General features: G+C 40.5%; 1 protein-coding gene across 1 annotated transcript in view; it reads left to right on the forward strand.

Moving 5' to 3' along the window:
- LOC146782673 (extracellular calcium-sensing receptor-like) overlaps positions 1–24,580 on the forward strand; it is a 141,708-nt gene that overhangs the window by 106,104 nt on the left and 11,024 nt on the right. Inside the window, exon 5 of the mRNA XM_085637173.1 lies at positions 23,613–23,736. Coding sequence (XP_085493299.1) covers positions 23,613–23,736 — 124 coding nt within the window. The remainder of the gene's footprint in view (positions 1–23,612; positions 23,737–24,580) is intronic.

Here is a 24,580-nt window from a genome sequence, read left to right on the forward strand (position 1 = left end):
TCTTTTTTGATTAAATTTCCAATGGTAATCTAATAAAATTCCAAAATTTAAATTGTACAGATGTTACCGATTCTCTCTAAAATTTTGGTTTCCGAAAGATTAATTAGTAATTAAATAAGTCCACAATACAATTGGTTACCTTTCCTTATGGCCAAATGGTAATTTTAAAAATCTTTTTTGATTAAATTTCCGATGGTAATCCAATAAAATTTCAAAATTTAAATTGTACAGATGTTACCGATTCTCTCCAAATTTTTGGTTTCTGAAAGATTCATTGGGAATTAAATAAGTCCACAATACAATTGGTTACCTTTCCTTTAGGCCAAATGGTAATTTGAAACATCTTTTTATTTGAAAATTCCAATGGTAATCCAATAAAATGGTAAAATTGTTTTGTACAGATCTTGCCAATTCTCTCTAAAATTTAGGTTTCAGAAAGATTAGATAGGAATTTGCTAAATCAAAAGGCAAACGTTGCTTGAAAATCAATTGGGAATCATTACACAGTGTCCAGCCTTTTTCACATTTAAGATAAACTGTGTAATGTCCAGAAGTTACAGTAGGTCCTTCATGGAAAATTATTGCAACTGTTACAAAAGTTTTTCCTGAAATTGATAACTGCTGTCCTATAAACTTCTTTATTAAAGTATCCAATTTTGAACCATCAGCTCTACATCGTTGCATCATTAAAATTACATACTGTCCCTAGTCCTTTAAAATTAACGTTGAAAACATGTCAGATTTACACTCACCGCATTCCATGCTATGATTAGCATCTTTAACTAATTTAGCAAAAGTGACTGTTTTACTGTCTGGCAATGTTAAATAAATAAACATTTCAGAATCAACATTAGAGCCACATGTATTGAAACAATTTTCACAACTATGTTCCCATTTATAAGAGACACCAAACATATTTTCAATGTGTACCCCTTCTTCTTCCAGTACCTGAAGAAAATACATCAAGAATTCCTGTGCGTCTTGCTGTACATTTTGAGAAAACTGTGTTCGTCCTGAACATACATCTAAAAGTTTTCTAATTTCAGTAGCACTTTCTATTTGAGTTTTATCATTACTCAGCTTTTGAAAAAGGAGACTCAGCACAGAACAGAATCTTTTTCTCTGATTTACTATTATCTGCTCTTGCAAACTTTCCAGATAAAATGCAACATTCAGCACTACATTAGCGTAGCAGTTGACACCAGAGCTATTTTCAAAATGACAACCTACAACCTCTTCAACATTTTCCTTTTTCTTTTTGCTTGCAATTACATCACTCCTCTTTTTTTTTCTCCTCTCTACATCCTCATTACAGATATTCTCAATTCTCCTTTTTCGAGAAACTACACGTTTCTCCAACACAGGATACTGACCTAAATGAGGAGCATAGGTTCTTCTTAATCTATTATACTCCTTTACACAATTTGCATCAGCACTAACTTTTGAGTCATCAAAGTCTATCATGAATAAACCAGATAATGTTTTCACTCGTGACAAAGCTACATAAGCCATACCTTCTTTGAACACAGTTGAACCAATGTTTACAAACGCACAATCTACAGTCAATCCTTGAGACTTGTGAATAGTTACAGCATATGCTAGAGAAAACGGAAACTGTTTCCTATGTACATATAAGTCTTTCACAAGCATGAAACGAACTGTACAACGACAAATGTCTATAACTTCTTCTATCTGATCAAATTTTATTTTTAAACATTCAATTCCATCTTTTTTCTGGTAATTAATAAAACCCACAACTCTTCCCATAGCTCCATTTACTAAACCTTTTTCAACATCCAAATTTCTCCTTAAAAATACTCTACAGTTCATGCAAACATATAGATTTGTTTCTAATCCAGCTGTTTTGGAAATGTTCTTCTCTAGTGAATCCAATTTATTTTTCAGTTTGCCTGTTAATGTAATAGTAATTCTTTCATGCTGAATTTTGTCCACTGCTTCCAATTTCCTAATCTCTTCCTTTTCCAATTTCAAAAGCTCCTCATTGAATATTGAGCATTCACGTAGAGTTGGCATTAAGCAGATGACACTTTTCTTTTCTGCAATGTTCTTGTAGATCTTCTCTGCAACTATTTCTTCCTTTGGAAATAAATTATGTAGCAACCGACTCTGTAATGCTTTCGTGCCAGCTTCAGTGAGTACTCCAATTCTGATATCTTTCAGAATACTTCCATATTCTTCATCGTTTGCTTGTCTCATATTAGTAGTAAGTTCCTTGTACTCAAAGAAGGACCAAATATTTGCATTACCAATGCTTCCCAATGACTTCTTTGTGTCTTCATGTGTCACAGTATTAAACACTGGTTGTCCTTTAACTGGAGTAAGCTGTAGAAGATCCCCAAAAACTATGACATGTTTTCCACCAAATAACACGTCATAGTCTGTCCTTAGAATTTGCTGCATTCTTAAATGCACAAAGGCAAGCATTAAGTTTGATACCATGCTCACCTCATCAATAATGAGAACTTGCATCTTCTTCAATACTCTTGAAACTTCCAAGCATGCTTCTCCAGTTAGCTTGTGGTATTGTATTTTGTTCTCATGCTCCACTGGTAACATTAGCAAACGATGTAAGGTGATTCCTTTTATGTTATATGCTGCTAACCCAGTTGGAGCAGTAACCACACAAGACAAAGTTGAATCCGTTTTTTGCTGTAGGTAGCTTCTGATGACTTTTATTAAGAAACTTTTTCCAGTTCCAGCTTGTCCGCTTACATACATCCTGATTGGTTGAAATGATGTGCATGAGCACTCTTTTTTTTCATGTAGTAATCCGTGATCAATTTTGTTTCTGATCTCTTCATAAATTTGTTGCTGCTCTTCATTCAGTTGTCTTTCCAAATTTGGTAAGTCTATAAATTCTTCTTGAGCTTGATTCATAGCCGTTTCCACTTCAGTCATAGCTATTGCAGCTTCATTTTCAACGATTGGTTGTCCTAGGGGATCTTGACTGAGTGTTCCTGAACTTTGGCTGTCTTGAGAACTGTCTCTAGCTACTTCAGCTGCAATTGTAGTTTCCTGTTCAATTTCTTCATTTAACATTTGCACATAATTTGCGAAAGTACTGCATTCTATGCTGTCTTTGCAAGCATTAAAGGAATCTTCATAGCTTTGAAATTCTCCCAGTAGTTCGTCCTGTGTACGCCATGGTTTAAACAGCTGTAAAAGAGCCAAGTAGTAAAATTCCTTTTTGTCAGTAGTGTCGCAACTCAGCTTCCTGTGATTTATCAAACTTCCTTTTGCTTGCTTCACCAAACATCCTTCCTCACCAATGACTTTATATTTTCCATTGTTGATGTCTTCTGTGGCTTTCCGTGAATAAATGTAGTTCTGCAGCACTTCATAGAGACACATGTTCTCTAGATGAAGACTTCTCTTGGGATAATATGTGTCCAACATGTTTGTTTTCAAAATATCTGTACTTTCTGGGTCATTCTCGGCTAAATATTCAATTTCTCCAACAGATTTCAGTACCCGATTTCTCATTGCTGCAAGGCCTAAACTTGCCCAAATTATTCTTCGTGATTTCGAGTAGAGACTTGCAGAAGATAACCTATCTGAACATTCGTAGGATCCAATTTCTCGATGCGATAACATCTTTAAACTGAAACTGTACAGCATCTTACTGACAGTCTTCTCATGAGAAATCTCTTCCCACATTTCTTTCAATTCAGTTTTTACTGATTTAGTAATGTAAGACGTTACATATCGAGCAACAGCAATGGAATTGTCAGCTACATACTGTATATCCATGTTAGCATTCCACATGGATAAAATGACTGGGTTGTAGTCATTTATATTTTTTGATTCTTCTTTTCTTTTAAGGTTGTAGGTATTCTTAGGTGATTTTCTTGTAATAGTATGTCTCACAGATGACATAAAACTGTTTACTCTTCCATTTGAAAGAACAGGTCTAGGAAATCCAAATCGACATTTAGTGTAGTATTTGTCTTTGCTCTTGTATTTCCGTCGACACTATTTTCCACACCGATGACTTTGGAAACGTAAAACTTGCTCTTTTAACTTTTTCTCTTCTATGCTTTTTGGTATAGCACATGTTGCATATTCTTCAATGAAAGATAACACTGCTTCATCAGTATCTGTTCCAAACTTTGGGGCATCCTTGATCCACAACAGCATATGAATATGAGGAGCACCTCTTGCCTGGTACTCTTTTCTCCAAAAGAAATCCACTACTTCTCCAAGAGGTGGATTTTTTTTATTGCAGATGAAGGACATCATAGCCTCAAATCTATGATTGAAATATCTGCAAACATTAACCGGATCCAATGAGCACAGTTCTCCTGCTGTCTTGTATTCGATGTTTTTAATGTTTGAATTTGCCTCTCGTAGAAAATCCAGTAAATCATCCCAAGCGTACTCGGCACAGCTTAGGGTAAGGAACCATGTTGGAGTTCCTAAATTCCGTAACATGCATTTTAATTCACCATGGCGTCGGTACCAATATTCATTTGTCCCACGCTGACAAGCCATCAGATTGATCAGTTGTGTTTCCAAATGATCATCTCGGTGCTGCACTTCCTCCATAAAATCCTTAGCAGACACATTTTGTAAATGTACTCCACTTTTTAAAATGTGATTTACTGCATAAGATAATGCAGACAAGTCACTTTCAAATAAAAGATGGAACAAATAAGGAATACTTTGTCGAAATCTTGGATCTTCTGCATATAGTCTTGTAGTTCGATACTCAGAAGCTGGAATCTGTTCTGGACGTTCATCGTATCGTCCTCCTTTTCCTGTAGGAAACAGCTGGGGAAAACATCGAGCTTCCAAGCTCTCCTCCCATACACTCACAGGAGTTCCTTTTGCTTTCTTCATCTGAAACAGATCAATATTGTCTCCCATAACGTCTTTTGAATGAAGAGGATGTATGCTAAAATGTTCATAAATTTCTTCTTCCTTTGACTTGTCCACTTTTTCAATTTGTCCAGTTGGTGTTTGTGTGTCTTCTTGTAAATCTTCTTCTTCTTCTTCTATATAAATTGATTCATACCATTTGTTATTCCTTTTCAAATACAAATTTGCTCTTTGTACTTTCCGTACATCTACCAGCTCCTGCCAAATCTTCTTATTCTTTGTAGGTACACCATTAACCAGAATAACTAATGGTTCAGTTTCCAAAGTATCTGCATCAATAGTTTCCATATTTTTTTTCAAATCCAAGGGCAAATACACCACTCTACCTTTTAAACCTCTCAGTAAATCTGAAGGAGGTAATTTACCAGTTTTGGGCTCCATACGTACTATGGTCTGGAACGGATGAACACATTGAATAAGTAAAGACTCATATGTATTTAATTCAGAAAGTTCGGCAGGAATAGCATCCAATTCTAAATTATTATGTACAGCTCTGGTTGGCATTCTATTTTCTTCTAACTTGTTGTAACAGTATTTACAAATACGCTGATCTTCACCCAATTCAAAACAATTTTCAAGAAATATATATGTTGCAAAATCCTTCCACTTATAATTATCTTCATTTTCACTTTTTCTGTAGAGATCAACATTCCTGGTTTGTTTTCTATAATGAGTTCTGCGGCAACAAATACAAGTAATATTTGGTCTTTCATTAGAGATTATTGCAAATTTTGTTATGTGATCATTACATTTCTTACTCACAGAGGGTTCTACATTCTCTTCCACTTCTTCCTCATTTACTGTGTCCTTTTCTGCACTTTCTTGTTCTGGACCAAAGTAACAAAACTGAATTTCATCAGTAACTTTCTCTACATCTGATACCGATCCACGGAACAGAGCCCTATTCAATTCATCTAACTTTATTGCTGGACTTTTAGCAAAATACAATCGTCTCACAAACTTTCTCATTTCAGTATGATGAACAGCCAGCATACTAAAATGATGAAAAACACTTTTACACACTTTTCTAGATAGACAAGCCAGAGAATGTCCCTGCAAACCAGTATTCTCTCTCACTCTGCATGGATCTAGACTTTGAAGCACCTTAATCTTCTGTTTAACACTTTTTTTACTATATTCTCTAAGAAACTCACGAAACTTATCAATAGATTCCTGACGCACAGTGCAAATACTACTACAATTCCAAGTGTACACTGGGGCTTTAGGACGTCTCCCCATAGCCTCATCCGCCATCACTTGTTCCTCATCTCTTGGAACCATTTTCTCCTTCTCCATTATACAACCATTTTTCACTTCATAAGCACGACCTCTGGTGTCAACTGCATGGAGCAAACTATTACTTTGCAAATAACTCTCTTCATTAAAAAAAGGTTCACTACTTGAACTATGCATCCATTCTCCTAAAAACACTTTACAAAAGTTTGTTCTTTTCACTAGTCTTTTCCTTTTGCTTTGTGATTTCAGTACATTGACCATTTTATCTAATGTACGCATCCTGTTCAAAATTAAAATGAATAGTTTCTTTTTTAATTCTAAAGCCTTTGCTGCAATGGCTTCAATTTCTTTTTTTCTCTTATAAAATTTAGCTTTTGACTTATATTTCTTCACATCCTTTATCAAATTGGACATAACTCTTCTCTGAAACATTTTTCTACGAATCTCTTTAAACGCTGTTTTTCTTTTTAAGTTAATCATTATTGTTTCTGAAGGTATATTTGCATTAAATAAATGCTCAATTTTTTCCTGTTGTTTTCTATTTAAAACATTCCTTCCAGTACAGACATTTTGTACCTTTTTCCTTTTTTTGAAGATATTGTTTAAAAAATCTTTTGTCTGCTTACCAGAAGACTTTCTCTTTTTCCCAACATGAGCATCTCCAACTAACTTAGGTCCTCCAGTTGTCTTCAAATATAGATTTTTTTTGTGGTTTTTCCTTAGTCTTGATTTTGTAGGCATCTTAAATTTTGTTCACTGCTCTTCAGCAATATCTGAAAAAAACTAAAAAAAAAATTCCTTTATTTTATTTAAATATATTACTACATTTTTTATGATCTTTTCAAATCTTAAAATACTATGTACCCCTTTCCTACAAGTGAAAATCACAATAACACCATCACAAATTAAATATCTAAAAACAATTCCTGTGTGCACACAGAGTCATGGTTTGATATTAGTCAGAAAACGAAATTTCTTTGCCAATTGGAAAGCACACTTACTACTCTTTTTTTGGCAAGTGCTAAGTACTTTTACAGTCTGACACATTTTGAATCCACTTTTCAGATTCTGAAACCAGCACATGTCCAAACAGCTTTTTGAGACCAGCAACATGTGTAACCTGGGTGACTGACTACACTCCAGCAAGGGCAACCAGCCTTAGTGATGCTGAATGTATTTTCATTACTGACTGCAACCTCAAACCCCACTCGGTTGTGAATACTATGCATGATTCTACAGGATAAGCAGCTGGGTGTGTGCTAAGAGTCTGCTTCTGCAGAAAAAATAGCTCCCCCTTTCCTACTAATGCAAATGTAAAATTACCAGAGTAATACGCAATAAATCTCTGTCTATAATTCCTCTTTGCACACAGAGTCATGGTTTGATATTAGTCAGAAAACGAAATTTCTTTGCCAATTGGAAAGCACACTTACTACTCTTTTTTTGGCAAGTGATAAGTACTTTTACAGTCTAACACATTTTGAATCCACTTTTCAGATTCTGAAACCAGCACATGTTCAAACAGCTTTTTGAGACCAGCAACATGTGTAACCTGGGTGACTGACTACACTCCAGCAAGGGCAACCAGCCTTAGTGATGCTGAATGTATTTGCATTACTGACTGCAACCTCAAACCCCACTCGGTTGTGAATACTATGCATGATTCTACAGGCTAAGCAGCTGGGTGTGTGCTAAGAGTCTGCTTCTGCATAAAAAATAGCTCCCCCTTTCCTACTAATGCAAATGTAATATTACCAGAGTAATACGCAATAAATCTCTGTCTATAATTCCTCTTTGCACACAGAGTCATGGTTTGATATTAGTCAGAAAACGAAATTTCTTTGCCAATTGGAAAGCACACTTACTACTCTTTTTTTGGCAAGTGCTAAGTACTTTTACAGTCTGACACATTTTGAATCCACTTTTCAGATTCTGAAACCAGCACATGTCCAAACAGCTTTTTGAGACCAGCAACATGTGTAACCTGGGTGACTGACTACACTCCAGCAAGGGCAACCAGCCTTAGTGATGCTGAATGTATTTGCATTACTGACTGCAACCGCAAACCCCACTCGGTTGTGAATACTATGCATGATTCTACAGGATAAGCAGCTGGGTGTGTGCTAAGAGTCTGCTTCTGCAGAAAAAATAGCTCCCCCTTTCCTACTAATGCAAATGTAAAATTACCAGAGTAATACACAATAAATCTCTGTCTATAATTCCTCTTTGCACACAGAGTCATGGTTTGATATTAGTCAGAAAACGAAATTTCTTTGCCAATTGGAAAGCACACTTACTACTCTTTTTTTGGCAAGTGATAAGTACTTTTACAGTCTGACACATTTTGAATCCACTTTTCAGATTCTGAAACCAGCACATGTCCAAACAGCTTTTTGAGACCAGCAACATGTGTAACCTGGGTGACTGACTACACTCCAGCAAGGGCAACCAGCCTTAGTGATGCTGAATGTATTTGCATTACTGACTGCAACCGCAAACCCCACTCGGTTGTGAATACTATGCATGATTCTACAGGATAAGCAGCTGGGTGTGTGCTAAGAGTCTGCTTCTGCAGAAAAAATAGCTCCCCCTTTCCTACTAATGCAAATGTAAAATTAGCAGAGTAATACGCAATAAATCTCTGTCTATAATTCCTCTTTGCACACAGAGTCATGGTTTGATATTAGTCAGAAAACGAAATTTCTTTGCCAATTGGAAAGCACACTTACTACTCTTTTTTTGGCAAGTGATAAGTACTTTTACAGTCTGACACATTTTGAATCCACTTTTCAGATTCTGAAACCAGCACATGTCCAAACAGCTTTTTGAGACCAGCAACATGTGTAACCTGGGTGACTGACTACACTCCAGCAAGGGCAACCAGCCTTAGTGATGCTGAATGTATTTGCATTACTCACTGCAACCTCAAACCCCACTCGGTTGTGAATACTATGCATGATTCTACAGGATAAGCAGCTGGGTGTGTGCTAAGAGTCTGCTTCTGCATAAAAAATAGCTCCCCCTTTCCTACTAATGCAAATGTAAAATTACCAGAGAAATACACAATAAATGTCTTTCTATAATTCCTCTTTGCACACAGAGTCATGGTTTGATATTAGTCAGAAAACGAAATTTCTTTGCCAATTGGAAAGCACACTTACTAATCTTTTTTTTGCAAGTGATAAGTACTTTTACAGTCTGACACATTTTGAATCCACTTTTCAGATTCTGAAACCAGCACATGTCCAAACAGCTTTTTGAGACCAGCAACATGTGTAACCTGGGTGACTAACTACACTCCAGCAAGGGCAACCTGCCTTAGTGATGCTGAATGTATTTGCATTACTGACTGCAACCTAAAACCCTAAAAATATTCCTCATTTATACCAGTACACCTTAATTTATGGTGAAAACATAGTCCATATTATTTTACATGTTCCTTACATTTAAATTTCTCCCAAAACACAAAATGATAAACACAACTTCAACAAAAGGAATTCCAATTCTATTATTCATTTCTTAATTTACCATATACATCCCCTCTCAAACTCATAACTTACCTTTAAAATTAGTTAGTTGTGAAAGAAATGTGGCACTCAAACAGCAGATTATCAGAGCCAGGATCTCTGTTCTGTACACCTCTCTCCTCTCAGCAGAACCAGATAATGGCAATGTTTCCCTCTCTTTTTCCACACATATACATGTTAATTTCAAATCTCAGTGCTTCCCCCTTTTTTTCAAATGTAATCACACATTTCTATTGGTTGAAAACCAACCCTTTTCCAAAAGTACCCTTCCCCCAACTTGACTTCTGCCTAGTACCCTTCCCCCAACTTGACTTCTGCCTGCTACCATAGCAACAGCTCATGGAACACTGCTGTTTGGACTTAGGTCAGAAGTTCACCACACAATGTTTCATTTCCAAAGAGCAAGAGTGCTTGACTTTTCAAACCTAACAGCAAATCCATAGTACTGTTCTTTGGTAACACATTTTTCTGTACCAATACAAAACATGCTTCTATAAATTGACACATACAGCCTAGTTTTTATTGTAGAATGGTATGAAACAGCCAATGAGTTATTTTTATTTTAAAAAAATATGTATGCCTCCATTTCCAAAATGTGTTTCATTTCTTTTTCCCATTCTACTGAAATACACCTCCTGAGTGCATCCAGATCTCCTTTGAAGATGTTCACAGTGTGGATTGTAGGGCACAGCTATGTCTTCTGGAGTGAAAAGTATGCAGAGAAAACAGGTATGGTGAGAGACCTTGCTTTGCCAAATGTAGACATTAAATGGATTGGTCAGAGAGGGTTAAAGTGGCACCAATTGATGCCATTGGTGAAATCCTTCATGCAAATCCAACACCCTGACCTCATAATAGTGCACTGTGGTGGCAATGACCTAGGCACTTTGACTGGGGTAGGTCTGGAAATGCTTATGAAGGAGACCTTTGCACAACTGTTTTCACTTTTCCCTAAAACTGCCTTTGTGTATTCTAACATATGCCAAAGGCAAAAATGGAACTGTTCCAATCATTTTTGTCCGCAGATTGACAAAGCAAGAAAGCACGTCAACAAATCTGTTTCTGCTTTCCTCCGAGACTATGGTATGGGTTCTATTTACCACAACAACTTGCGTTACGACATGCAAGACATTTATAGAGGAGATGGTGTACACTTCACTGATGAAGGGAACAGAGTCTTCCTCTTGAACCTTAGACTCTGCATCGGTACTTACTTGTAGGTACCACTAAAAAATCACTTCATAAACACAACGGCTCTTTTTAGAGCCCCCTAATATCTAAACACTTAAATCTGAATTTTATTTCTATTTTTATTTTTTTTTTCTACCGTACGCGTACGGTAAGCTTACCGTAAGCTTACCGTACGCGTACCCCGCGATTTTTTTTTAAAATTAATAAATGTTTTTTTTTAACTTTTCTGTCCTTCTTTGACCCCCTTTCAAATGTTAGGGGGTCTGTAACTCTCTTCCTTGCCCCCTTTTCAAGTTATCTCCCTTTTTTTTCTGTGTGAAACACACAAAATGGTGGCCGACACTTCCTGATTTCGTCCGATTCGAATGTTTACAGTCATGTGACAACCAATCAGATTTGAGCTCGCGCACGGCACCGTACGCGTACGGTAAGCTTACCGTAAGCGCACGGTAAGCGCACGGTAAGCTGCCACAGATATATATATTGATTTAAATGCTATTTTCTCAGGAACTACTGAACAGATTTACACCAGACCTACAAAAGGCACTTCCTTGACCTGTAGACTACCTCTCTGCCAAATTTCAAGTAACTCTGTTCAGCCGTTCGGGCTGTAGCTGTGTCTAAAGGTCCTATGGAAAAATGCATGGGGAAAACGCGTTTTGGGACCCCCCTTTTTTCTCAGCCCCCGCTTGACGAATCCCCCCGAGACTTTCAGGGTAGAAGCGGAGCGTAGCGCCCCATTAGTTTTGAAAATTTCGCGAGGATTCGTCGACTGGCGACAAAGTTATTCAAAATAGAATGTTGCGGTTTTCCTATGGAAACAGGGTCCTAACTATAACTACCTACTGGCGACCGCCAGTAGGTAATATATATATATATATATATATATATATATATATATATATATAGATAGATATATAATAAAAATATATTCATGATGTGGGGTTAATCAACACTCTTTAGGGCCCAATCCATTTATCTGCTCAGATGTCAATCAAAATATGCTTGTTTTCACCACGGAACACAGGTTAGGGCACTGGGTCAGCCCACTCTAGCCATTGGATACCTTCAATTTGAGTGACTGTATTTTGCTTGTGCACATTTATACATCTATCTGAGAAATAGTCCCCTAATGTTAAACATATGAAGGCACTTGTATTTACCAGTGACTGCTAGTATGTATTTATAATAGGGATTTATAACATAGTTCGCAATTCATGAACATCTGCACCTTTATGGAAGTGGTGAAGGAGTGATTTGGTTTTTGTAGAGTGAGCAGACTCCAAACCGCTTACTGCCCCCCCCAGTTTGGAGGAGCACAGAGGCGGTTCCAGCACACAAGAAAAAAACAAGCATTTGCATTGCGATCGGTCTGGCATATGTGAAAGTTTGAGTTTTTGGTGCTGTAATTTCTTTCCTTTTTTATGTTTAGTTTTTAGGTCCCGCCTGACCCAGCGCATGCGCTTGTCTGGCGAGACTTTTTGTGAGGGCTCAAAAAAATACTACCATTGCCAGCCTAGAGCTACAGTGCATGTGCGCGGGTGCCCGCTTAGGAGCAGAGGCTGGCAAACCTCGTCATGCTCATTAAGCGCCCGCGATCACTTTCACTTTCGCCCGCAATCACTTTCGCGGTGCCCCTTTGATGTTCTCGTTCAAAGAACATCCAACATCAAAGAACAAGTTGTTGTGTTAATGCTTTGCTGCGCCCATTTGACTTACAATGTGCTTTCTCTTTCCACATACTCGATGTTTGTGTTCCTTTATTTTGAGATGCTTTTAGAATTACTGTTTTGTGACTTAAAGAACATTAAGGAAATGTTACTGTGAAACTGGACAACGTTCACAGTGTTTATTTCTGATCGCAGCGGCTGCTTCATGTCCATTGCACCATTCAGGGAGTCCTTTCGTTGGCACTTTCATGAGGACATGATGAGGAAGCTGGAAACTTTTGGCACATTCTCTTTAAAAGCACAGCATGTTGGCGACTGGTTAATCGATTAGACCTAGGAAGCGCTTTAGATCTCAAAGCGCTATGGTGGGTGCAGCAGTTACAACTCATGAAATATGGGGTGAAACTCACAAGGAGGGGGCATGTTTGAGTGCACATTGGCTGCAATCGAACTCTTAAGATGATGGGCTGTGTGTATCCATTATCAGCACTCAGTCTTTGCTAAGTGATCTTGTTTGTTTTGCTGTTGTGTTAATGCTTTGCTGCACCCGTTTGACTTACAACGTGCTTTCTCTTTCCACAAACTCGATGTTTGTGTTCCTTTATTTTGAGATGCTTTTAGTAATACTGTCACTCACACAATCACAACCACACACACAACCACAACCATACATACAACCACATCCACACGCACAACCACACACACAACCACACACACACACACACACACACACATAACCACAACCACACACACACATCCACAACCACACACAACCACACATACAACCACACACACACACACAACCACACACACACACAACCACCCACACACACACAATCACACACACCCACAACCACACATACACAACCACACATAACCATACACACAACCCCTACACACAACCACACACACAACCACACACACAACCACATGCACAACCACACAACCACACACACAACCACACGCACAACCACACAACCAAACCCACAACCACACACACAACCACACACACACACAACCACACACACACAACCCCGCACAACCACACACACACAACCACACACACACAACCACACACAAAACCACACACAACCACACACAACCACACACAACCACACACACAACCACACACACAACCACACACACAACCACAACCACACACACAACCACACCCACACAACCACACACACAACACACCCACAACCACACCCATACACACACACAACCACATCCAACAATATCCACAACCACACACACCCACAACCACACACAGACAACCACAACCACACACACACAACCACATACACAACCACACACGCAACCACTCACACAACACACAACACACACAACCACATACACAACCACAACCACCACACAACACACACAACCACACACACACAACCACACACACAACCACACACACAACCACACACAACACACAACCACACACAACACCACACACAACCATACACACAACCACACACACACAACCACACACACAACTACAACCACACACACAACCACACACACAACCACACACACAACCACAACCACACACACAACCACACCCACACAACCACACACACAACACACCCACAACCACACCCATACACACACACAACCACATCCAACAATATCCACAACCACACACACCCACAACCACACACAGACAACCACAACCACACACACACAACCACATACACAACCACACACGCAACCACTCACACAACACACAACACACACAACCACATACACAACCACAACCACCACACAACACACACAACCACACACACACAACCACACACACAACCACACACACAACCACACACAACACACAACCACACACAACACCACACACAACCATACACACAACCACACACACACAACCACACACACAACTACAACCACAAAACCAACCACGCACACACCCAACCACACAAACACACAGCCACACCCAACCACACATACAACCACACAAACAACTACACACACAACCACACCCACACAACCACTCCCACAAACACACACACAACCACAACCACACCCAACCACACCCACAACCACACACACACAACCACAACCACACACACACAACCACACACAACCACACCACACACACAACCACAACCACACACACAACCACACACACACACAGCCACACACACAACCACACACACACACAACCACACACACAACCACAACCACACACACAACCACACATACAACCACACACACACACAACCACACACATAACCACACACACAACCACACACACAAACACACACACACAACCACACATACACACACACACAACCATACACACAACCACACACACACAACCACATACAGACAACCACACACACACACAACCACAACCACACACACAACCACACACACAGCCACACCCAACCACACCCAACCACACATCCACATACACCCACAACCACACCTGTACCCACAACCACACCTACACACAACCACAACCACAACCACACCCGTACCCACAACTGCACCCTCACACAACCAAAACCACACACACAACCACAAACACAACCACACACACAACCACAACCACACACACAACCACACACACAACCACACACACACAACCACACACACACACACAACCACCCACACAACCACCCACATAACCACCCACACAACCACACACAAAACCACACACACCCACACAACCAGACACACAACCACAACCACACACACAAACACAACCACAACCACACATATAACCACAACCACACACACAACCACACACACAACCACAACCACACACAAAACCGCACACACAATCACACACACAACCACACACACACACACAACCACACATACAACCACACCCGCACAACCACATACACACAACCACACACACACAATCACAACCACACACACACACAACCACAACAACACACACAACCACACATACAGCCACACCCAACCACACCCAACCACACATCCACCCACACCCACAACCACACCCGTACCCACAACCACACCTACACACAACCACAACCACACCCGTACCCACAACTGCACCCACAAACAACCAAAACCACACACACAACCACAAACACAACCACACACACAACCACAACCACACACACAACCACACACACAACCACACATGCAACCACACACAACCATACCCACACACAACCACCCAAACAACCACCCACATAACCACCCATACAACCACACACAAAACCACACACACAACCACACAACCACACACACAACCACAACCACACACACAACCACACACACAACCACAACCACACACAAAACCGCACACACAACCACACACACAACCACACACACACACACAACCACACACACAACCACACACATACACAACCACAACCACACACAACCACACACACAACCACACACATAACCACACACACACAACCACACACACAACAACATACAACCACACACACAACCACAACCACACACAAGCATACACACAACCACACACACACACAACCACAACCACACACACAACCACACACACACAAAACCACACACACAACCACACACACACACAACCACACACACTCAACCACACAAAACCACACACATAGCCATGCATAACCACACACACAACCACACACACAATCAGACACACAACCACACACACACAACCACAACCACACACACAACCACACACACACAACCACACACACAACCACACACAACGACATACAACCACACATACAACCACACACAACCACACACAACCACACACCCAACCACAACCACACACACAACCACACATACAACCACACACACACACACAACCCCCCCCACATGCACAACCACACACACAGCCACACACACAACCACACACACACAACCACACACACAACCACACATACAACCACACACACAACCACACACACAACCACACACACAACCACACACACACCTAACCACACACACAACCACACACGCATACACAACCACCCACACAACCACCCACACAACCACACACAAAACCACACACACAACCACACAACCACACACACAACCACACACACACACAACCACACACACACATCCACATATACGCAACCACACACACACAACCACACACACAACCACACAACCACACACACCACACACACACACAACCACACACACAACCACACACACACAACCACACACACACACAACCACACAAACAACCATACACACAACCACACCAAGCATTGGCATAGCCAATAGGTCTCGCCTTTGGGACCTTATATGTGTTTAGCCACGCAACAGTTGATGTGGTTCCAGCAAGGATATTGTGCTGCATAACTAAATACTTAGAAGGTCCCAAAAGCGAGACTTATTGGCTATGCCAATGCTTGTTTGTAGTTTGTTTCCTGTAAATGAGTGTTAGCAGTGGCCCCCACAGAGACCTGTGATGTGAAAAGGTGGCATCCAGAGGGAATGGAAGTGTGATGTACCATATTGTTTACACTGCAAGAGGGGGCACCAGACAGAACCTCTTTTCTGTAAATGACAGGAAAATGCCAAATGTGCTTGCTATTCTGACTTTAGCACTGCCCACATTGCCACATGAGCACAAACTCGATTCCTTGAGCACATTAAACTACACTGTTGTCGGATGAAACACTACTGCAGGACATGAGAGGGTTACATGTATGCAAGCAATCTTTGAATCTGTACTGAAAGCTGAAATATTTACTGTCAAAGAATAATTTAGTGAAAGCAAACCTTCAACTTGGCAACTGCTATTCTGTGTCTTTGCATGTTGTAGTGATGAGATTTGTCTGTAGAAAAGGGCATGAATGTTCCCCTTCTTCCACATAATGACATGGCTGGTTATATCGCTGCAGTAGTTTTTTTACTGCTATTCAATATCTTTGCATTTTGGAGTGGCAAGATTAGTCTGTGGAAACATGCCTGAATGTTCCCCTTCTTTTACATAACGACATGGATGGTCATATCGCCACTGTGGTTTTTGCTAAACATCGAAGTCGACTCCATTATTTTAATTTATTGAATTATAAGGCTTAGTGGTGCATTTGAGTAATTAATGAAATAACTGAATTGTTTTGTCAGTTGCACTCAAATTTCACAGGTGTGCCATGCTGGTTAAAAAAAATATGTGGCTGCGGCAGAGCATGCTCTTCCTGAAACAGCAGGCAATTACTGAAATAACTGAATTGTTTTGTCAGTTCCACTTAAATTTCCCAAGCTTTCCAAAGGGGTTAATTAAAAAACGCTGTTGCGGTACTAAGCTGTTGTTGGTACTAAGGAGGGACTACTAAGCCCATTGACGCACTAAAAGCCACCATTTACAAAGGACAGTAACAGGAGCCAATTGAAAAGATTGATGGAAAATAAGCTGAGATTAAAGTCCATACCTGAGTACAGCATGTCTGGAAGAGACAGTGCAAGCGCTGCTAAGGCAAGACCAAATATTTATATATATATATATATATAAATGTATATGGATATGTAGAGGATATATGTGTGTGTGTGTGTATTTTAATTGAAAAAAAAAAAATGTTGAGGTGACATTATAGTTAGGTAAATTTGTCAGCGACAACATTAAGGTTTTGAACTAAATTAAAACAGAAATTCATCAGTTACAGGAAGCAGAGCTAACTATACCTTGCACCTCCCTTGAACTGCTTATGACATCACCATATTACATCAGTCATGGCATGTTCTATGGCATACATTATGACATCTCCTTGTAGTAATATATATGTACACTAGCCCACAAAGGGCATTATGATGTGCTCCTTCCTGGAGCAGTGAATAATAAATTAGCAGGCCTATTTACTACCTGGTTTGCGTCAATCTTGAAGTCTTGCACCACTCAACGTGGTGTAAGAGTGACGCAAACCTTAAGTCACATTTGTGAAGCCACATAAGGCCACTTCCCAGGAGAGGTGTAACAAGGAGATTTTTTTTATTTATCCTTATTACTTCCTCTTTCTATGTGTGCTGCAGAATGCCAGGGACCCATGTCTGGGCATATCCTGCCAACTTAGGGCGAACAAAGTAAACACAAGGAGATGATGAACGGAGCGCTGCAACTTTTTAGACATTCACCCCCAGTCACAGATCTGGGTTGAATCCATCATCGTTCTTTAGCTCACTTCGCCACCCCAGGTCAGACACAGTTATATGCAAACCAGTCTTGACCTGCGCCTCATGGGAACAGTCCAGCCCGAACTGGCAAGCTATGTTGTCCCTGGACTGGAAAAAATCATCCTGGGACCAGTTTCAGGCTAACAGCCCTCATCAGCCAGGCTAGCTTGAATCCCGTGGCAAAAATTCAATGATACTTTCACCGGAGGCCGCAAATCAAACAAGACCAAGACCTTTACCCTTTAGCACACCCAAAGAGTCCATTCACACAAGTAGGAACAACATTAACTTACTCACTGAAAAGCCAATAGTGACACCTGAAGGAATCAAGTACAGGATCCTATGCTCTATAAAGAAAGCCATGGCTGATGGCGCGCCAGGTCCAAATGGTCTCCCTCAGGCAATGTTCAAAACGGAAGCCGAATTTTGGTCAGAGCACCTGACCCCATTGTTTTTGGAATGTCGATCAAACTACGAAGTCCCTGACTCCTGGAAAGGTGCAATCATCCACCCCATTTACAAAAGTGGGAAGAGAAACAATCCTAGTAATTATCGAATGATAGCCCTCCTTGACTTGGAGTCTAAATACTATGCTAGTATGCTATTGGAAGATCTCCTGACCTGGGCAAATGAAACAAAGCACCTCCCATTCAATCAAACAGGTTTCGTGGCCAAATCTGGAACAACAACCAACCTACTGATATTATCTGTTCTAATAGAGAAAGCTACCATCCAACATACTCAACTGCATTGTTGCTTTGTGGACTTCAAAGCAGGCTTCGATCATGTGCCTCGGGACCTATTGTGGCAAAAATTAAAAGGCTGGGGAGTTCCCCAATCCTTGCTACTAGCAATAGCTCAACTCCACTCTAAAACGTGGATAAGAATTAAGCTAGGCGAGGGCTCCCATGTTTCCAGGAAGATTGAGACCAGCAGTGGAGTAAAACAAGGTTGCGTGCTGGCCCCACTCCTTTTTAATCTGTTTATATCGGACCTTTCGCCAATCCTTGACAGCATCAATTGTCATCCCCCTCAATTAGATGGAGTATGAATCAGCAACCTCCTATACGCCGATGACTTGGTGCTGCTCAGCCACACAAAGGTGGGCTTACAGAGGCTACTAGATGAATTGCTCCCCTACACTGAAAATAACCTCTTAGAGCTAAACTTATCAAAAACAAAAACAATCACCTTTGGGAAACCCAAGAAGTCGCGCGGAGGGTGGCACTTCAACAACGTAAATATTGACTCAACATCTCACTATAAGTATCTAGGAATATTTTTAGACTCCAGAAGCTCATTTTCTAAGCAAAAAGAAGCACTGAGGACCAAAGCTCTGGCTTTAGAGGCAGCAGCAACGAAACTGTCAAAAAAACTATTAGGTCCCAGCTTTATCCCACTGTTAAAAGTGATGAAGGCAAAAATATCTAATTCCCTGACATACGGCCAAGAGATCATGAAGGGAATCACAAACACTCTTCTAAATAAACTGATAACTAAAATTTTTAAACGTGCATTCCATCTTCCGAATTCAGCATCACCGGCACAAGTTCGCCTGGAATATGGATTACTAGACCATCACGGCGTAGAGGCAGGGGCATTGATAAAGCTTTGTAACAGACCGCGTCAAGTCCGGGAAGACTCACTGGAGACCAGACTCTGGCAAGAAATTCAGAAAAGTCATGCCACCTATAAATTTCGGCTCCACCTGGAGCACTGCTTACAATTACTTGTTATTTAGGAGTTTTGGGGAACAAACCCCCCCCAGTCCGCATTAAAGCTAGTTATCAAGAAGAACGCCAGGTTGTGGTCCTTTCACACAGACAGGGCAATACTGTCAAAAGGGAAACACGCCTGGGCAGTAATCACTAACTTTAACCCAGGAGTAGAATCCCGTCATCTATCAAGTACTACAGCACTTTACCTAAAACGAAAGTTCATGGCACTGAGGTTGTGTGAATGGCCTTTCTTGAAAAATCTTCCAGAATGGCGCCGGAAAGACAGCCACATCCAATGCAGGCTGTGTGGTTACCACACTGAGGGGTTGGAACACATAGTCTGCTTATGCCCAACAATGCTTGCTTTTAGATGCTCACTATTGCGGGATGAATGGATGAGACTTGGAATTCGATCTTGCCGCCAAGCCATAATAGCAGCTTTTAACCCGGATAACACAAAGTTGAATATCGGGCTAACAAAATTTATAACTAAAGCATTAAGCCAGTTGGAAGCTACCAGGGCCGCCAACCCTGTCCTGTTAGAGCTGAGGGAAACTCCACCATTGAGTGTACCAACGCCTTGTCGGCTGTCAACAAATCGCTGATCGTACCTGGTTCACGAGACTTTTAACAGTAGTTAAGAAGTCAAGTCGAGTTTTAACCAAAATTTTATTTTAACAATTTTTAAGAAATGTATCCATTTTATGAATACGATGCATGCTTTTATATTGTAAGGTTTTAACTTACCAACAATAAAGTTTTACTTACACAGTGGCAAAGTGAGCAAGAGACCCATGTTTAGGCATAACCTGGCAACTTAGGATGAACAAAGCAAACACTTTTAGAAAGTTGGCATTTTTCTGCCCTTAGCCTTTTGGTGCCTGCAGCCTATCTCTGGTCACATGGGTGTAACTGGCAGTTAGACTTTGTGAATTCCTCCCAGACAGTCACACAATAAAGGGATTAGGTGTGACTGAATGGGACATCTCCTGGCAGGATGGGGACGCAGACCTTGGCACAGGCCCACGTGCAACTGAATAGGCCATGCTCTGCCTTCTCACAAAGGTCTTGTCACCACAGCATTGTTCCTGCAACCAGCTTGGACCCAGGGGAGTCAGTAAATTTTCAATCACTTCTAAGAGAAACCTCTAGAACCTACTCCCAACTTCAATGAAGGCATGAAGACTGCCTGCTGCGGTTGTCTGATGTGTACTTCGTAAGATGCTTTGATGCTCCTGGATGGACTGCTTTGCTGCCTGGAGTCTGCCTTGAACCCCAGAGTCCTGCCTTGCTGTTGAGCCCCGTGTTTCCACCTGAAACCAGGACTATCTGAGTGACTCTAAGTGCTAGTCTGCTGGCCTTCTGTTCCGAGCAACAGGTATAAAACAGGCTCCCACCATATTGAACCAGCACCTAGACCCTGCTGGAATGAGTTGCTGACACCCAAGTGCTGCACCTAAGGGCCCATGGACCCTTGCTGACCATTGTTGTGGCCTCAGTTGAGCTCTCCTGAAGATTATTTTCTCTTCACATACCTGTTCAGGCCTAAACCTTGCCACTGTTGCTACTCGTCAATGCAAAGTTCCTACAAACTCCATCTCTTTGCGCTATAGCAGTGGTTCTTAGCCTGTGGTCCGGGGGAATCGTAGGGGTCTGCAAAGCCTACTTAGGGGGCACAGGATTGCTTACAAAATTAAAATATTATCATAATAATACAGTGTATATTAATAAAAGAGCACAATTTCAAAATTCTTATTTTAAAATGTTCTGAAAATGTGAAGGAACTAAACATTGGAGGCCAACAATTAAGTCAAAATCCTGAGATTTATTTTTGGAAGCAATGTAAGTGCAACAAACAGAATATAGACTGGACTACGAGTGGCCTCATTTGAATTTAGAAAAGCTCCATCGTCCCCTTTAGTATGAACATTTTTTTATTTGAATCCCACTTGTGAATTAAAGCAAATATTTCATCCTTTGTTTAATAAATGCTTGTTTCTGCATTGTTTGCATTGTTTGAATAAGGTGTGTGTATTGTTTCGCAGTTCAAATCATTGAAATTGCTTGGACTGGGGTCATATTTCAATAATAATTCAGTGAGGGTTTCTGGGTTCCAGTAATCATTCAGTGTGGTTCGACAAAATGCAAAGGGTTCAGAAACACTGCACTATAGCACCAACCACTCGTTGTGACCACCAACGTGAAGCTCCAGCCACCACAGTCAACAAGGTCTGACAGGATCTTCATGCTACAGTGAGGACCATTCACAACACCTGGCCTGCTCTTCATGCTAATTCGATGGCCATCCACAATGCTCTCCTTACTTCTCATGCCTCCTTTCTTAAAGGAAATCTTCGTGTTGGACTGTGAAGGTAACTCTTTCAGCAGGACTAACCTGTCCCTGTACCTGACCCATGCTCCATTGCAGTTAGCCTAAGTTTGTAACTTTCACCCTGTCTCGCATGACCAGATAACTGCGTTTGACGATTTGTGCTTTTTGGTCCAATTTTCTTTTTGCTTACACCTTTAAAAATTCATAACTCCCGCTCTACTGATTGAATTTTTGCCATTTTGGTGTCAAATAATTTATCAAAATTAATTCTATTTTTTAAATTGGTGTGGGATTTTTCTTATGTTGCACTATCACTTTATTCCTGATTGTGTATTGTATTAATACTTTACACATTGCTCTAAGTTAAGCCTGACTGTTCAGAGTTAAGCACAGGCAGATTTTGCTACTTTTTGTGTTTACCTCTGACAGATATTGTGGCGGTTGCTTGGCCAGAACTCACACCCCAGTCGACCAACATCCTAATTTCTAATTACTGGGGCCTTAAAATGGCACAGGGAGGGGGCACACCCTCCTCCTATAAAAGAAGGGGTGCCTGCCTCTTTTTTTTTTATTTACCGGGACAGTAAAGTTTTGTTGAGTTAATATTTTACAGAGCATAACACCATCTTCTTTCACTGCCATAAGTCTTTTAAAAGGTTATGACGGTGTGCTCCAAACTTTCACCTCCATACAGATTGATTTAGGATGTCTGTTTCATTCCACACCATTAATCTAATTCTGGTAAGTATTTATTGTCTGATATGTAAGAAGCAAGAAGGGTTTTAATGAACTGCAGGTATGCTACAGTGCACTACATTGCATAGATAAACTTTAGATTGATCAAACATGCCTACTAACAATACAAAGAACCCTCATGAATATGTATTCCCCTTTCTTTCTTCCTCAGGTTCCTTGTTCTGTGTGTAGTGAGAAGTGCAACACTGGTTACCATAAGGCAGGACGAAAAGGACAACCGGTTTGCTGCTATGACTGTATTCCATGCTCCGAAGGCCAGATGTCAATAGAGAGAGGTGCAAGTGTTTCTTTTTTAGCTGGGTCATGGCCAAAGAAATTACGTCATGGACATAACAGAAATGGGTTTTACTTTTGGGACATCCCTCTTCAAACATTGATTTCAGTCATCTGTGTCAGCACCATTTAGCTATTCCCAGAGTCATTCACATATTGGATCAGGCCAGGTGAACATTTAATTATCACAGTCATGCTACTTGCTATTGGATGTATTATTCCAGCTAATATAGAGCCATATTATCAAGGAACGGCGATAACATTATCGCCGCTTTAGCGGCAGGAAACTGCCGCTAAAGCGGCGATAATGGGCTGGATAATATGCCCTTGTGAATTCCCATAGAAGCCCAGGTTCTGGTGTGAACCTGGGCTTCTATGGGAATTCACAAGGGCAGATTATCAAGCCCATTATCGCCGCTTTAGCTGCAGTTTCCTGCCACTAAAGCGGCGATAATGGTATTGCTGTTCCTTGATAATATGGCCCATAGTGCTTCCATTATAATGTATGAGGTGCATTCTTCTCTGGAGCTGCAGACATGCCGACAGATTATGTTTTAGAAATTTAGAAGCCATCTTATACTACTGAAAGCAACATAGTATGCATGATCACTAGATGTTACGTACATCTGGATAAATGCTTAAGTATATAAATATGCATAAAAATAAACAGTATTTGTCATGTGTTCTTAATTCAAGAAAAACATTTGTGTTCTTGTGCAAAACAATGCAACACAAATTATGCAAATCAAATAATGTCTAGGCTTTATAGTCAGTTTACTACTGTTTTGGTAGGTTTGTAATTTTACTACTAGTATTTTTATGACTGCAGAGACTTCGCACTCATGG

Source organism: Triturus cristatus, chromosome 12 (genome assembly GCF_964204655.1).
Source record: "Triturus cristatus chromosome 12, aTriCri1.1, whole genome shotgun sequence".
Classification (NCBI taxonomy): Eukaryota; Metazoa; Chordata; class Amphibia; order Caudata; family Salamandridae; genus Triturus; species Triturus cristatus.